The sequence below is a fragment of the Hemiscyllium ocellatum genome, chromosome 10 (genome assembly GCF_020745735.1).
Source record: "Hemiscyllium ocellatum isolate sHemOce1 chromosome 10, sHemOce1.pat.X.cur, whole genome shotgun sequence".
Taxonomy (NCBI): domain Eukaryota; kingdom Metazoa; phylum Chordata; class Chondrichthyes; order Orectolobiformes; family Hemiscylliidae; genus Hemiscyllium; species Hemiscyllium ocellatum.
Window position 1 is genome coordinate 15,597,452 of NC_083410.1, and position 16,802 is coordinate 15,614,253.

The 16,802-nt window shown below is 46.0% G+C and overlaps 1 protein-coding gene across 1 annotated transcript in view; it reads left to right on the forward strand.

Annotated features, from left to right (window-relative positions):
* Positions 1-16,802, forward strand: part of kif26ba (kinesin family member 26Ba) — a 391,129-nt gene that overhangs the window by 315,957 nt on the left and 58,370 nt on the right. Inside the window, exons 6-10 of the mRNA XM_060831283.1 lie at positions 6,405-6,611; positions 10,087-10,180; positions 11,724-11,986; positions 12,840-13,023; positions 14,734-14,893. Of these exons, the coding sequence (XP_060687266.1) occupies positions 6,405-6,611; positions 10,087-10,180; positions 11,724-11,986; positions 12,840-13,023; positions 14,734-14,893 (908 nt within the window). The remainder of the gene's footprint in view (positions 1-6,404; positions 6,612-10,086; positions 10,181-11,723; positions 11,987-12,839; positions 13,024-14,733; positions 14,894-16,802) is intronic.

Genomic DNA, 16,802 nt, shown 5'->3' on the forward strand with positions numbered 1-16,802 from the left:
AACCTGCACATTTTTGGACTGTGGGAGGAAACCAGAGCACCCGGAGGAAACCCACACAGACACGGGGAGAATGTGCAAACTCCACACAGGCAATTACCTGAGATGGGAATTGACTCCAGGTCTCTGGCGCTATGAGGCAGCAGTGCTAACCATTGAGCCACCATGCCGTTTTGTCAGCCAATGTTATTCTGGGAACTTATGTACACATACCATTTTACATTTTAATGGATAAGTTGCTTTTTTCAGTGGAGAAGGAGCGTAATATATTGCATGATTTGAGTATTTTGTTATATAGTTCATTTTGTTGCCCTTTCTGTTGGGGATGGTATGGAGCGCTCACTCAATAATACCTGCTAGTGGTTGAGCATGTAGTAGTCTTGCTGTAGATGCTGCCTGAGCTGCTGTGCTCTTCCAGCACCACTGATCCAGAATCTGGTTTCCAGCATCTGCAGTCATTGTTTTTACCTTGCTGTAGAGATGTTCAGAAAAGGAATTCTAGATAGAGATATACTTCATTGAGTATTGTGAGGAGGTGATCAAGAAGATAGATGAAGGAAAAGCAGTAGATGCTGCCATATGGACTTTAGCAAGTCCTTTGACAAGGTTTGGCGGACTGGTTAGGAGAAAGTGAGGACTGCAGATGCTGGAGATCAGAATCAAAACCTGTGGCACTAGAAAAGTGCAGCAGGTCAGGCAGCATCCCAGGAGCAGGAGAGTCGATGTTTTGGGCATGAGCCCTTCATCAGGAATGTGAGGTGGGGGAAGCAAGGGGGCTAAAAGATAAATGGGAGGGGTTGGGACTGGGGGAAAGGTAGCTGGGAAGGCCATAGGTAGATGAAGGTGGGGGTGAAGATGATAGGTCGGAGGGGAGGGTGGAGCAGATAGGTGGCAAGGATAATGGACAGGTAGGACGGTTCAAGAGGGCGGCGCTGAGTTGGGAGGTTGGATCTGGAATAAGGTGGGAGGAGGAGAACTGGGGAAACTAGTGAAATCCAGATTGATCCCATGTGGTTGAAGTATCCCACGGTGGAAAATGAGGTATTCTTCCTCCAGGCATTGGGTGGTTAGGCTTTGGCGGTGGAGGAGGCCCAGGACCTGCATATGGTTGAAGGAGTGGGAGGGAGAGTTATAGTGTTCAGCCACAGGGCGGTGCGGCTGTTTAATGTGTGTGTCCCGGAGATGTTCTCTGAAACGTTCCGCAAGTTGGCATCCTTAGAGTGGGAGGGGAGTTGAACATCTCCGACACACACACATTAAACAGCCCCATCACCCTGTGCCCAACCACTTCAACTCCCCACCCCACCCCCTCCCACTCCGCCAAGGACATACAGGCCTGGGCCTCCTCCATCACCAAACCCTAACCACCTGACACCTGGAGGAAGAATGCCTCACCTTCCGCCTTGGGACCCTCCAACCACACGTCAATTTCAGTTTCCTTATATCCCCTCCCCACATTATCCCAGATCCAACCCTCCAACTTTACACCACCCTCTTGAACTGTCCCACCTGCCCATCTTCCATTCCACCTATCCGCTCCACCCTCCTCTCTGACCTATTGCCATCATCCCCCACCTTCATCTACCTGTCACATTCCCAGCTACCTTCCCACCTAGCCCCACCTCCTCCCATTTATCTCTCAGTCCCCTTGCCCCCCACCCCTCCCCCCCAACATTCCTGATGAAGGGCTTATGCCTGAAATGTCAATTCTCCTGCTGCTCGGATGCTGCCTGACCTGCTGTGCTTTTCCAGTGCCACACATTTTGATCTTGGTAGACTGGTTAGTAAGGTTGGATCCCATGGGATCCAGGGAGAGCTAGACAATTGGATACAAAATTGACTTGACGGTAAGACACCGAGAATGTTGGTAGAGGCTTGTTATTCAGGCTGGAGGCCTCTGACCAACAGTGTGCCGAAAGGAGCAGTGCTGAGTCCACTGTGGTTGTCATTTATATAAAGAATTTGGGTGAGAATATAGGAGGCGTGGGCGGTTAGTAAGTTTGCAGATGACACCAACATTGGTGGTATATTGGACAGTGAAGAAGGTTATCTAAGATTACAATGGGATCTTGATCAACTGGGCCAGTGGGCCAAGGAATGGCTGAGGGAGTTTTGTGGAAGAATAAACCAGGGCAGGACTTACATAGTTCCTTAAAAGTGTTGCCCCAGATAGACAGGGTGGTGAAGAAGGTGTTTGGCACACTTGTCTTCATTGGTCAGATCGCTGAGTACAGGAGTTGGCTTGTCGTATTGTGGCTGTACAAGATATTGCTAAAATCACATTTGAAGTACTGCGTGCAATTCAGGTCACCCTACTATAGGAAGGATGTTATTAAATTGGAAAAGTGCAAAGAAGATTTACAAGGATGTTACTGAGACATGAGGGTTTGAGTTATAAGGAGAGGATGATACAATGGGTATTTTGTTCCCTGGAGTGTAAGAGTCTGAGGAGGGACCTTATGGAGGTTTATAAAATCACGAGGGGCATAGATAAGGTAAATAGGAAGATCGTCTCCCCAAGGTAGGGGAGTCCAAACCTTGAGGGCACAGATTTAAGATGAGAAGGGAAAGATTTAATAGGGACCTAAGGGGTGACTTTTTCACACAGTGGATGGTCTGTATATGGAACAAGCTGCCAGAAGAAGTGGTCGAGGCAGATACAATTACAACATTTAAATGGAATTTGGATAGGTACATAGATAGGAAAGATTTGGAGGGATGTGAGCCAAACGCTGGCAAATGGGACCAGTTCAGTTTAGGAAACCTAATCAGTATGGAGGGATTAGACCAAAGGGCCTGTGTCTGTGTTGTGGTTCTGTTAGTCGAGCTGGGAATTTGTGTTGCAGACGTTTCGTCCCCTGTGTAGGTGACATCCTCAGTGCTTGGGAGCCTCCTGTGAAGCGCTTCTGTGATCTTTCCTCCAGCATTTGTAGTGGTTTGAATCTGCTGCTTCCGGTCGTCAGTTCTGTGTCTGTGCTGTATGACTCCATGATGCTATGTTGAACTGCCCATGAAGGGATAAAGTAGGTGAGGGGTGTTCACATTTTAAGAAAGCTGTACCAAGGTATATTGCACGGTTATTTTAAGTATATAATATAGATACATTCAGTATATCATGCAGTACATTATGTTAACACAGCCACATTAATTATAAAATACACAGCATACCATACAGATACAACGTGTTAAGTATATCATATGTTATATTCATTATAACAGACGGGCACATTACGATAAAAATAATCATGCAGTTATGTTAGGTGTTCACAAATTAATATCGCAGACAGCGTTTTCAGGGCTGAGGTAGCTATGTAAACTCCTGGCAAATGATTAGTCCTTGTGGAAGTCATGTTATCTGGCTGACTGTACATGGAAGTTATTAAGTGGGTGAGGGAGCTGAGATCTGCAGCAAACCAGTCACCACTTAGAACTTCCAGATAAAAAGTAAATGGAAACTTGGCAGTGGGTGGGATCATGAGGATTTTTAAGAACAGGAAATGGTTGTTAGGCCTCAACAAAGCCTTACTATTTGTCACAGACCTCTGCTGTGCCGAAACACTTTCACACACAATGCTCAAATCCATCTCTTTCCAAAAACCATGTCTAATTACTGCTCCAACCCATTTATTTTCTTCACTTCAATGGCTTTTTCTGCTACCTTCTTGTCCATTTCTGTGACTCTTTGGCTTGAAATGTGTTTCACTTCTAATTCCCTAAACTTTTAACTCCTAAAATATGGAACTCAGTATCTACCTGGCTTTCTGTGGTGAATCATTTGTCTGATTGACTTTGATGTTGGCAGATTGCCCCAGTTTCAAATAGGACACTTCAAAGTTCCCCACTTCTGAGGAAAGCACACAGCAAGTACTTGGGTTTAACATTGTGTAAAAATTTTCCTAATTCGTAGATTTTACAGACACACTAATGATTTATTACTGAAGTATAAGTGGTCCCAGTCCATGAATAAAAGGACAAGAGCCCTTTTATATTTAATGGGAAGAGATACAAGTTGGCACTGTTGAAGAGGGCTACAGACATGAGCAGCCTTTTTAACTTAAAATGGTTTCTTTTAAAAGCTATTTAATGACAATACATTAATACAGAAATATCTGAAAGAAGGAATAGGGTGGTTAGGATGCCAAGCCGTAAGAGACTTTTTTAAAAATGTATTCTTGGTTCAAACTTTCCACTGAGTTGTGACCTGAGAAATATTAAATATCAGAGCTTTCAGATAGCCCCTTGACTGGACGCTGCTTCATTTTATGGCATTTCACTGTGGTCTCTCTCTCTCTCTCTCTCTCTCTCTCTCTCTCTCTCTCTCTCTCTCTCTCAGAGCATCATAGCTCTCCTGATTTCCACCTTCTCTAATGTTCTCCATTTGTCCCTCTCTGGATAGCACCAACAAAGCAGGCTTCCAAGAGAACTTGCAGAAGACTTAGAGGCTATTTACAATCCGATGTACTGTAGTGGATGCCTTTTTGTTTTAATTGTTACAACTGGGTTGTGAGGGTTCATTTCCACAAGCTGACCCTCTTTGAACAGAACAGAGTTTGGATTTCAAAAGGGAGGTAATATCTATTGTCCATTGTATAAATATAAGACTGTGCCTAGCTCAGTATCAGAAAATTCAGACAGATTTCTTTATGAACAAATAAAAGAGCAGGTTTATTACACATAAAAATTTCTCAAGTGAAGTTGCATAGATTTTTAACTAATGGTGCAAACAACAGTACAGTTTATATTTATTCCTTCATGGAATATGAGCTGTGCTGGCTGGCTCGTATTTATTGCCCAGCCCTCATTACCCTTAAGAAGGTGGTGGTGAGCTGCCATCTCGAACTGCTGCAGTCTATTTGATGCGGATAGCCCCATAAGGCTGTTAGGGAGGGAATTCAGGATCTTGACCAAGCAGCTGAAGGAACAGTGATATATTCATACACAAGAATGATGAGTAGGTTGGAAAGGAATTTGCAGACAGTGGTGTATCCGTGAATTTACTGACTTTGTTCTTCTGGGTGGTAGTGGTCTGGGTTTGGCAGGCACCATCTAAGGCAACTTGCTGGATTTCGGGACAGTGCATCTTGCATATGGTACACACTGCAACCACAACCTCAGTGGTGGAGAGAATAGATGTTTGCGGGTGTGGTGCCAATCAAGCAGACTGCTTTGACCTGGATGGTGTCAAGCTTCTTGAGTGTTCTTGGAGCTGCACTCATCCAGGCAACTGGGGAGTAATGTACTATACTCCTGACTTGTGCCTTACACATGCACAAGAGTCAGACGTTGAGTTACTTGCTGTACGATGCCTAGCCTCTGACTTACTGTTATAGCCGAGGTATTTAAATGATTAGTCCAGTTCAATTTCTGGTCAATAGTAAGCCCCAGGATGCTGATGTCGGGGGATTCACTGTTGGTAGTGCCGCTGCATGTGAAGGGGCGATGGTTGGATTCTGTCTCATTGGGGTGATCATTGTCTGGCATTTTTGTGGTAAGAATGACCAAAGAAAGTGCTGTCGGTACTTTTCTTAATGTCTTTGGGCAGCACAGTGGCTCAGTGGTTAGCACTGCTGCCTCACAGCGCCAGAGACCCGGGTTCAATTCTCGCCTCAGGCGACTGACTGTGTGGAGTTTGCACATTCTTCCCCGTGTCTGCGTGGGTTTGCTCCGGTTTCCTCCCACAATCCAAAAATGTGCAGGTTAGGTGAATTAGCCATGCTAAATTGCCCATAGTGTTAGGCCAAGGGGTAAATATAGGGGAATGGTTATGCTTCGGCGGGTCAGTGTGGACTTGTTGGGTTGAAGGACCTGTTTCCACACTGTAAGCAATCTAATCTAAAAGTGATATTTCTCTGTGGAAACTGCTGTTTGAAGTATGCCTAGAATTGCATTCCTGACGATGCTCGAAATTTTTTTTAGATTAGATTACTTACAGTGTGGAAACAGGCCCTTCGGCCCAACAAGTCCACACCAACCCGCCAAAGCGCAACCCACCCATACCCCTACATATACCTCTTACCTAACACTAGGGGCAATTTAGCATGGCCAATTGACCTGGCCCACACATCTTTGGACTGTGGGAGGAAACCGGAGCACCCGGAGGAAACCCACGCAGACACGGGGAGAACGTGCAAACTCCACACAGTCACCTGAGGCGGGAAATGAACCCAGGTCCCTGGCGCTGTGAGGCAGTGCTAACCACTGTGCCACCATGCCGCCCTAAATGTTGGCAGCCCGAGCTATCATGTGGTAAATTTGGTGGGAAATTGGTGGACTGTCTCCACAAAGTGAACATGATCTTTTATTAAAACGTATTCGAAAGGTGGAGGCGAAAGATTTTCTTAATTTGCTTCAAAGGTTAACAGGATTGTTTTTGTTTCGTTATTCTCCACTGGTTTTCGTCCCGATAGGTGAAGGTTATGCTACGGATCTGCTCGGCATCGGTTGGGGACATGTCAGAATCCAGCTGCTTCTTCAAAGTGGACCCCCGCAAGAAGCAGATCACACTGTACGACCCGCCGGTAAATGGGCTGCAGAATTCCTCACAGAAGAGGGGGGGCCTGGTGCCACCAAAGATGTTTGCTTTTGACGCTGTCTTCCCACAAGATTCGTCGCAGGTCAGTCTCAAAGTAGCCACCATCTTCTGTAACTTTTTAGTGTGTAAATACCACGGCGGTCTCTCCAACCCACTCCCTGTACAGGACGATGAACTGTATCTTTTGAAGTCTTAGATTGTTGAGCGTTTGATGCACCACACACCAAGGTCTTTGAAACTTGGCTGGAGCTTTGATTTAGGAGAAAGTGAGAACTGCAGATGCTGGAGATCAGAGTTGAGAGAATGTGTTGCTGGAAAAACACAGCAGGTCAGGCAGCATCTGAGGAGCAGGAGAATCGACATTTCAGTGATAAGCCCTTCATCAAGAAAGACATTTCTTTTGTCTGTTTCATTTGAGAGAGAGAGAGAGAGAGAGAGTAAACCATTTAGCGGCTTCCTCCTGAGTCTATTCCTTGGCTTTGGTCAGATGGTGCAGTGGGCCAAGGAGGGAAGACGGAGTTTAATTTAGATAAATGTCAGGTGTTGCATTTTGGGAAGGCAAATTAGGGCAGGAATTACACAGTTAAGAGTCCTGGGGAGTGTTGCCAAACAAATGGACCAAGTAGTGCAGGTTCATAGTTCCTTACAAGTGGAGTTGCAGATAGGCAGGGTGGTGAGGAAGGTGTTTGGTATGCTTACCTTCATTGGTCACTGCACTGAGCACAGGAGTTGGGAGGTAATGTTGCAGCTGTATAGGACATTGGTTAGGCCTTTTCTAGAATACTACGTTCAAGTCTGGTCTCCCTGCTTTCGGAAGGATGTTGTGAAACTTGAACGTGTTCAGAAAAAATTTACAAAGTATATTGCCAGGGTTGGAGGATTTGAGCTATAGGCAGAGGCTGAATAGGCTGGGGCTGTTTCCCTGGAGTGTCAGAGACTGAGGGGTGACCTGATAGAGGTTTATAAAACCATGAGGGGCATAGATAAGGTGAATAGCCAACGTCTTCTTCCCAGTGTGGGGAAGTCCAAAACTAGAAGGCACAGGTTTAAGGTGAGAGGTAAAAAATATAAAAGGGGTAATGCGTGTGTGGAATGAGCTGTCAGAGATAGTGGTGGAGGCAGCTACAGTTACATTTAAAAGACATCTGGATTGATACATGAGTAGGAAGTTTAGAGGGCGATGCACCAAATACTGGCAAATGGGACTAGATTAATTTAGGATATCTGGTCGGCAGAGACCAGTTGGACCGAATGGTCTGTTCCATTGCTGTACAACTCGATGACTGTATGACACTTCAATCAGATCGTGCCTAATCTGTATCTTAACTCCATCCATTGGTCTCAGCTCCAAAGCAAGCCCAAGAACAATAGGAGCAGGAGTGAATTACACACTCTATCAAGCTGCTCCACCTCTGGGTCAACTCCACTGTCCCACCTTTCTCATCTCCTTCACTGTTGGAAAATCAATTGATGTTTCACTGTTGAAGACTCTCAACAACTGAGTCCTGACGAGCAAATACCCACTGATCTCTGATTTTAGATGTTAGGGATTGCAGAATTGTCAGAAGGAAGCCATTTGGCCCATCTGTAAATGAATGTTTCACTTTGTGCCATCCCACTCTGCCTTCACTCTGTGTCCTTGCACATGATTCCTCTTCGATAAAAATTTAATTCGCTTTTGAATGGCTCAGTTGATCTCAGCTTGCCTCCACCACACTCTCCATCAGTGCATTCTAGACCTTAGCCACTTGATGTGACTCTGTTCCTCTCATGCAATTCATCCTTTTTTTTGCCAACGATTTTAAATTGACACTATCTCATTCTCGATCCTTTTACAAGTGGGAACAGTTTCTCCTTATCTACTCTGTCCAAATCACCTCTCAACCTTCCCTTCTCCAAGAGACTGACTCTCCTTCTCAGGTAGCTCAGTGGTTAGCACTGCTGCCTCCCAGCGCCAGGAACCGGGGTTCAATTCCAGTCTTGGGTGACTCTCCATGTGGAGTTGGCACATTCTCCGTGGGTTTCCTCCCACAGTCCAAAGATGTGCAGGTTAGGTGGATTAGTTATGGTAACTGTGGGGTTATGGAGGTGATGGGTCTGGGTGGGATGCTTTATGGAGGGTCGGCACGGACTGAATGGCCTCTATCTGCACTGTAGGGATTCTGTGATTCTCCAACTTGGAGATAGGAAGGACTGCAGAGGCTATAAAGTCAGATTTGATAAAATGTGAGAAGAATTCCAGGGAAGAGAAACTTCAAGATAGGTTGGAGAATAATGGAAGTTGATAAAATGTGGAGCTGGAGAAAGCACAGCAGGTCAAGCAGCATCAGAGGAACAGGAGAGTCAGCACTTCAGGCAAGGTCCTTCATCCTGCCTGATACATCGTCTCTTCTGCTCTTCTGATGCTGCTTGACCAACTGTGTTTTTTCCAGCTCCACATTTTATCAACTTCCATTATTCTCCAACCTATCTTGAAGTTTCTCTTCCCTGGAATTCGTCTTGTGAATCTTTTCTGCAGTTTCTCCAATGCCTTCCTAAAGTACAGTGCCCAGAACTGGGCACAGCTGAGACTGTGACTTATGCACACATTCATCCTGCTCTCCCTACTCCTGCACCCCTTTTAGAATTGTACCCTTTATTTTGTACTGTCTCTTTATGTTCTTCCAAAATCAATGACTTCACATTTCTCTGTTCTGAACTTCACCCCCTGATTGTCCACCAACTCCACCAGCTTGTCAATGCCCTTTCGAAGTTCTACATTTCCCTCACACTTCACAATGTTTCTAACTTTTGTGTCAGGAGCAAGCTTTGAGGTTATGCTGTGTATCCCAAAGTTTAGATGGTTAAAATATATCAGGAAGAAAAAGGTTCCCAAACCCCATCCCGGGGGAGCTCCAGTCCACACCTTCCAAAAACATCCAGTAACCATTACTCTCTCTTTCCTACCAGTCCACCAGTTTTGTATTCATGTTACCACTGTCCCTTTTATTCTGTGAGCTGTAAACGTTCTCACAAGTCCGTTGCATCACGTACGTCACATTCTTGCCCTCGTCAACCTTTGTGGTTACTTCAGCAGAAAATTTCTTAAATTATGAATTTCCCTAAGGAAATGCTTGCTAGCTCTCCTTAATTAATCCCCGTTTGTATGTGTGACTATTTCTTGCTTCTCCAAGTAGTTACACCACTAGAGTTAAACTGATTCGCCTCGAGTTGCTTGAATTACCCTTACATTCCCTTTTTCAACACGTTGGTGCCATTGTCAATTCCCCGGTCTGCTGGCACTATCCCTGGGTCTGAGGAAGGTTGGAACATTGTGGAACAATCTCCACTCTCACTTCCTTCAGTCACCTTGGATACCTCATCAACTCAAAGTATAGAGTCCATCCAGCACCACACACTCGGGTTCTCATGTGTTCACTTTGCTGTTCATATTTGATCTGGAGCTATTGTTAAAATGAGCATAGATTTTGAGAGATTCTTGAGAATTAAGAAGGGAGAATGGCCTGTGTTGTTGCTATACATTTGATGTAACGCCAGCACTTTTTCTTTCCCAAAAGGCTGAGGTATGTGCAGGAACCGTAGCAGAAGTTATCCAATCGGTGGTGAACGGTGCCGATGGCTGTGTGTTCTGTTTCGGACACACCAAACTGGGTGAGTACAGGATGCGGTTCCGGTACATGACCTTGGGCATGTATAAGCCTGGAGATGGTATTGCTCCCACCAGTCCTACCTCACCCCCAACTCCCACCACACCGCCATTCCACCTTACCCCAACCCACAATCTCATCCCACCCCACTCCTACCTCACCCCCAGCTCCCACCACATCCCCACCCTATCCCAACCCACACCCGCATCCTACCCCCCCCCAGTCCACTAACTCCCACCCTACCCCCAACACACCTCCACCCACACCGCCATTCCACCCCACCCCACCCCACCTTACCCCAACCCACAACCTCATCCCACCCCACTCCTACCTCACCCCCAACTCTCACCACATCCCCACCCTATCCTAACCCACACCCGCATCCCAACCCCCCAGTCCTATCTCACCACTAACTCCCACCACACCCCCACCCACACCCCCATCCCACCCCACCTCACCCCACCTTATCCCAACCCACATCCCCATCCCACCCCACCACACCGCAATTCTCCCTCACCCTCAACTCCCACCACACCCCCACCTTACGCCAACCCACCCCCTCATTCCAACCTCCCAGTCCTACCTCACCCCCAACTTACCCTAACCCACATCCTCATCCCACCCCATCTCCCACCTTACCCCAACACACACCCTCATCCCACTCGGCTCCACCCCTACCTCACCCCCACTCCAACCCCATACCCACATCATCCTGACCCTAATCACTTCACCCCATTTCAACCCCACTCCCACACCCACCCCACCCCATTCCTCCCGTCTGGTTCACTGCTGTCTTTATACAATCTGTCCTACATGTGACTCCAGACCCACAGCAACATGGTTGACTCTTAATTGCCTCTGAACTGCCCCAGTAAAGACTCAGTTATGGATATGCAGCCTGACAGCAATGCCCATATCAGATGAAAAAGTACAAAGAAAAAGAAATGGAAGTCATTGAAATTGGTTTCAGGGCCTGTTGCTGGTTTGCATAATTCCAAAGTTTGTGAAGGTTACTCTGGAGAAGTCATCCCAATGTTGATGGATATTCCCCATTGTCTCTGACCTGTCAGGAGCCTGAGTACCATTTACCACATTTTGAAATGTTAGCTGGATATTAAAGAGTCAAAATGTGGTGATGGTTAAACTCTGAAAGTGGAAATCATGGACCTTCTACACCAAGTGCTTGAAATTCTGTCAACAAGAACCACATGGCTCACGTCAAGTCATTTAAAGTGTAAACTATAATTCTGCGGATGCTGGAGATCTCAAATAAACACAGAGAGTACCGGAGAGTCCGAGCAGGTCTGGCGACAGCTGTAGGAAGAGAAACAGAATTAATGTTTTGAATCCAATAGGACTTTATGTTTTGTAAGAGTGATTTGAAAGACAAAGCTGAGGGATGGGGGAAAATCTGGAAAATCTCTCTTCTTTCTTCTTTAAGCCACTGTGTCAGGATGTGATCTGTACAGAGTTTAAATCTGATTCAGAAACTGTTGCTGTGTTCCACACTCTAAGTTGAACTCAAAAGGTTTTATCTGATGTGACAGGAAAGTCATACACCATGATTGGAAAGGATGATTCCATGCAGAATCTTGGTATCATCCCTTGTGCCATCTCCTGGCTCTTCAAACTGATTAACGAGAGGAAAGAGAAGACAGGGGCACGTTTCTCAGTCAGAGTCTCTGCCGTGGAAGTCTGGGGGAAGGAGGAAAACCTGAAGGATCTACTGTCTGAGGTAGCAACGGGCAGTTTGCAGGACGGCCAGTCCCCTGGAGTCTATCTCTGTGAGGACCCCATCTGCGGCATGCAGGTAATATGCTTTTTTATGAGGATAAATTATATGAACTTGGTTGTTGGAGCCATCCCTAACCTTGTTCAGAGGCCCCAAGTCTTTATTTATGTAGCCTGTCTGTCCTATAAAACTCTTTTCCCCTTCTGATATTGGAGACATGGGTGGCCTTTCAAGTGCCTGTTCTTTAAGTGGGGGCTTGTGTTGTCACAATGTCTGAAATGAGTCTTACAGACAAGGCCTCAACTCAAGCCCACACAGGCCTCAATTGCTACCCACACACCTGGATGTCCGACTAAGGCTCAATCTTTGAATTGGTTGATGATAATGCTTTATTCACACTGCAAGAGAGGACAAGTTCAACTGCGTAACATTTCCAGCATGAACAGCCCCTGTAGCCATGTTGATACTTAGGTTCCACAGACATTTCCTCTCATCCTTATTCACAACTTTATCAACCCATCCTACTCCCCCCACCCCTTCCAGAGTCTACCCAATGAATGCATTGATTCTTTTCAACTTCCACCAGACTTTCATGGTGGAATAGAGACTCGAGCCATTTTCTGAGGATCATTCCCATCTCCTGTGTAGAGCACAGGGGCCGTTTTGTTACTATGGAAATTCCTCCTTAAACCTCATGCCACCTTATAAGATGCTCCTTAAAACCTGACTCGTATACCTAGTGTTTAGTCACCCATCCTAATGACATATTCTATTGGACGAGAGTCAAATTGTGTTTGGTGGGCACCATCTAGTCAGCGAGAGCCCTGACCATGGGAAATGTCACCTGTAAATGTTTTTGTTCGGCGCGGTTTGAAGCTGGTTTCCGTTCTGCCATTGTGTGTTGGTCTGTGTTCACTTTATCTCTCGGCAGCTCCAGAACCAGAGCGAGCTCCGTGCGCCGACAGCGGACAAAGCTGCCTTCTTCTTGGACGCTGCTATCGCTGCGCGACGGAGCAGCCGGCCCGAGTGTGACGAGGAGGACCAGAGGAACTCCCACATGCTGTTCACTTTGCACATCTACCAGTACCGCATGGAGAAGAGTGGCAAGGGAGGAAGTAAGCTCCTTTCTCATCCTGTCCCATGCCCTTCCTGAAGGCAGTGGCCCTTGATTAGTTCCAACGAGGTGTTGGCACTGCACCCTGATGCAGTTCCCCACCCGCGCTCCCAGCCTTTGCCTGGGTCCCGAGAGCTGGGCTCTGTGGCTGGGATTGTCAGTTGTCTGTGGGGGTGCTTGGCTGCCTGCTGAAGGTGGCACTGCCCAGTGGCCGTTCAGTGTCCCAGTGCTCACAGGGCTGCCCTGAAATTTACAACATGAGGGGAAGGGAGTCGGGAACATGCTTGTTTCCAGCTGATGGTCCTTGAGGAGCTTGCCCCTTGAGGAATTATGGCCAGAGGGTGACTTTCGATGGCCTGGTGGCACAGTGGTTAGCACTGCTGCCTCACAGTGCCAGGGATCCAGGTTCAATACCCACCTCGAGCAACTGTCTGTGTGGAGTTTGCACATTCTCCCTGTGTCTGTGTGGGTTTCCTCCCACAGTCCAAAGATGTGCAGGTCAGGTGGACTGGCCATTCTAAATTGCCCATGGTGTTAGGAGCATTAGTCAGAGGGAAATGAGTCTGGGTGGGTTACTCTTTGGAGGATCGGTGTGGACTGGTTGGGCCGAAGGGCCTGTTTCCACACTGTAGGGAATCTAATCTAATCTACGAAGCACCAATCCTGAACAGCCTGGTGTACGAAGCTGGCTGAGTCAAGTGAGGTGTTAGGCCACAGATCAGCCATGATCTCATTGAATGGCAGTATAGGCTCAAGGGGCTCAATGGCTTACTCCTCTTCCTAGATTCCTTTGTCCAACATTCACAGCTTTCTGTCAGTTGCCGTCCCTCTCCATTTTAAAGCTGACTAGACAACGTCGAGCTGATTTATCTGTCTGTAGCCAGTGCCATTGAGGCTAATCTTCACACTCTTATTGATTTAAAAGTTTAAAATCACACAACACCAGGTTATAGTCCAACAGGTTTATCTGGATGCACTAGCTTTCGGAGCACCTGACAACCACCTGATGAAGGAGCAATGCTCCTCATTTATCTCTCCACCCTGCAGGCACTCTGCCTCTATTCCTGATGAAGGGCTTTTGCCCGCAATGTCGATTTTCCTGCTTCTCGGATGCTGCCTGAGCTGCTGTGCTTTTCCAGCCCCACTCTAATCTAGACCCTGATTTCCAGCATCTGCAGTCCTTGTTTTTTCCTGTAACCTGGTGTAGTGTGATTTTTAACTTTGTACACCGCAGTCCAACTCCGGCGTCTCCAAATCATGATTTAAAAGCAGTGAGCTCGCATTGTGATGCTGCTGATTGGTTCCTTGTTATGTTTATGCCAAATCCCCCTGTGTCCAGTTGTAACAATCATTCAGACAGTGGATGGGAGACTTGTCCTTCAGGTTATTAACATTGCCTGAGCCATTCCAAGGGCCAGTGCAGTTTGTAAGGTGGGCCTGAGAGAGATTGTAGTTGGCAATCACTGAGATTTTGAAGGCAGCTCTGTACAATTAGCACTGGCTTGTTTAGGAAGAGCTGTATAAAGGAAAGGCTGTATATTTCAGGATGGATTAACTGCACTCTGCTCTAAACAACGACAGGCTGGTAACAGGGTGAAGCTATGCTGAAATGTCTGATCAGCATTGAAGGGGCTTAAACAGGAGCCGCTCTTTCAGGGGGTTTTAATGGCCATTGACTGATCTGAGCTCTTTTATCCTCTTCTGTTGACAGTGTCAGGAGGTCGCAGCCGCTTACACCTCATTGACTTGGGCAGTTGTGTAAAAGTGCTGAGCAAAAGTCGCGAGGGGGGCTCGGGCCTCTGTCTGTCCCTGTCTGCCCTGGGGAATGTCATCCTGGCTCTCGTCAATGGCACCAAGCATATTCCGTACAAGTAAGCTGCCTCTTTACATCACTGACTGTGAACATGAGTGTGTCTATCTGAGAGGTTTCCCTGTGTCTGTGTGTCTTTGCACATCAGAAGTGTCTGCATGCCTGCAGGACTGTGTCTGTGTCAGTGTGTGTCTGTATGTTTGTGTGTAGTTCAGTCCATAGTGTCTGTTATGTTTGTGTGCAGTTCAGTCCATTCTGACTGTTATGTTTGTGTGTAGTTCAGTCCATACTGTCTGTTATGTTTGTATGTAGTTCAGTCCATACTGTCTGTTATGTTTGTATGTAGTTCAGTCCATATTGTCTGTTATGTTTGTGTGTAGTTCAGTCCATTCTGACTGTTATGTTTGTGTGTAGTTCAGTCCATTCTGACTGTTATGTTTGTGTGTAGTTCAATCCATTCTGACTGTTATGTTTGTGTGTAGTTCAGTCAATACTGTCTGTTATGTTTGTGTGTAGTTCAGTCAATACTGTCTGTTATGTTTGTATGTAGTTCGGTCCATTCTGACTGTTATGTTTATGTGTAGTTCAGTCCATACTGTCAGCTCCTGATATTTGAATCATGGTGTCTCACCTGGTACCATTCTCCCGGTGTCTCACCATAGCAATGAAAATGTTTCCTTTTCAGATCACAATCCAATTCCCTTTGGAAACCCTTGCTGGAACCTGTCTCCACTATACTGGCAGACAGTGCATTCCCAAACCTTACCACTCACTGCCTGAGAAAGTTCTTCTTCATGTAGTTTCTGTTTCTTTTACTAATTATTTTAAATCTGTTCTCAAATTTTACATGATCGGGATTGTTTTTCTCCCGGCTTACTCTGTCTAGAACTCTTGTGATTTTGAATATTTCAATCAAATCTCTTGACCTTCTCTTCTCCAATCTATCCTCATTCCTAATATTCCTCATTCCTGGAACATTCTTGTATACCTCTTATCCACTCTCTCTGAAGCATTCACATCCTTCACATATATCCTGAAATATAGTGGCCAGAAATGATGAGTCCAGCTGAGGCTAAACTTGTGCCTCCTGTAGGTTTAATATCACATTGTTGCTCCTGTGCGGTTTCCCTATTATTAAAGCTATATGCTTTACTCACCATTCTCTCCATCTGTCTTGCCAGCTGTCATGACCCTCTTTAGAGTTGTGTCCCATATTTTATATTGTCTCTCCATGTTCTTCCTACCAAAATGGATCACTCACATTTCTCCACATGGAACTTCATCTGCCATCTGTCCACCCGCTCCAACCTATCAATGTCCTTTTGAAGTTCTGCACTGTCCTCAGTTTAAGATGCGTCTGAATTTTATATCATCTTAATGTTTGAGATTGGAGCAGAGGGAGACAAGTGGTTATTTGAAAAGGAGCAATGTGCAGGGTAATGAGGAGATGCTCATTCAGAGAGCTGGTGTAGACCCAATGGGCCAAATGGCCTCCTTCTGAACTGTAACCATTTTGAGATTCTGTGACACCGTGATGTGTCCTCTCTGCCACCTCATCCAAAAACTCCAGAAAGTTAGTGAAACATCATTTTAATTCAATCAATCCAAGCTTAATCTGCATTTATGCATGTGACTACTCATTTTGCCCCAAATTATTATTTCTACAAGTTTCACAGCCACCAAAGTTAACCTGGTCTATAATATCTTATCCTTACATCCTTTTTAGAACAAGGGCATGATGTTTAATTCTGTTTAGCTCCGGCACCACCCCAAATCTAAGGAAGACTGAAGAAGTATTGTCGCTATCTCTACTATTTCCATTTTCACGTTCCACAGTATCTTTGGGTCCATCTCCCAGCACCTTCAAGTTGTAAACAGTCTCTACAGTTTGACCACCTTACGAATTTTTAACTCACCTAGTGACTGAATTGCATGATGATTCATCGTGTCCATGATTCTGCAGCTGTGAG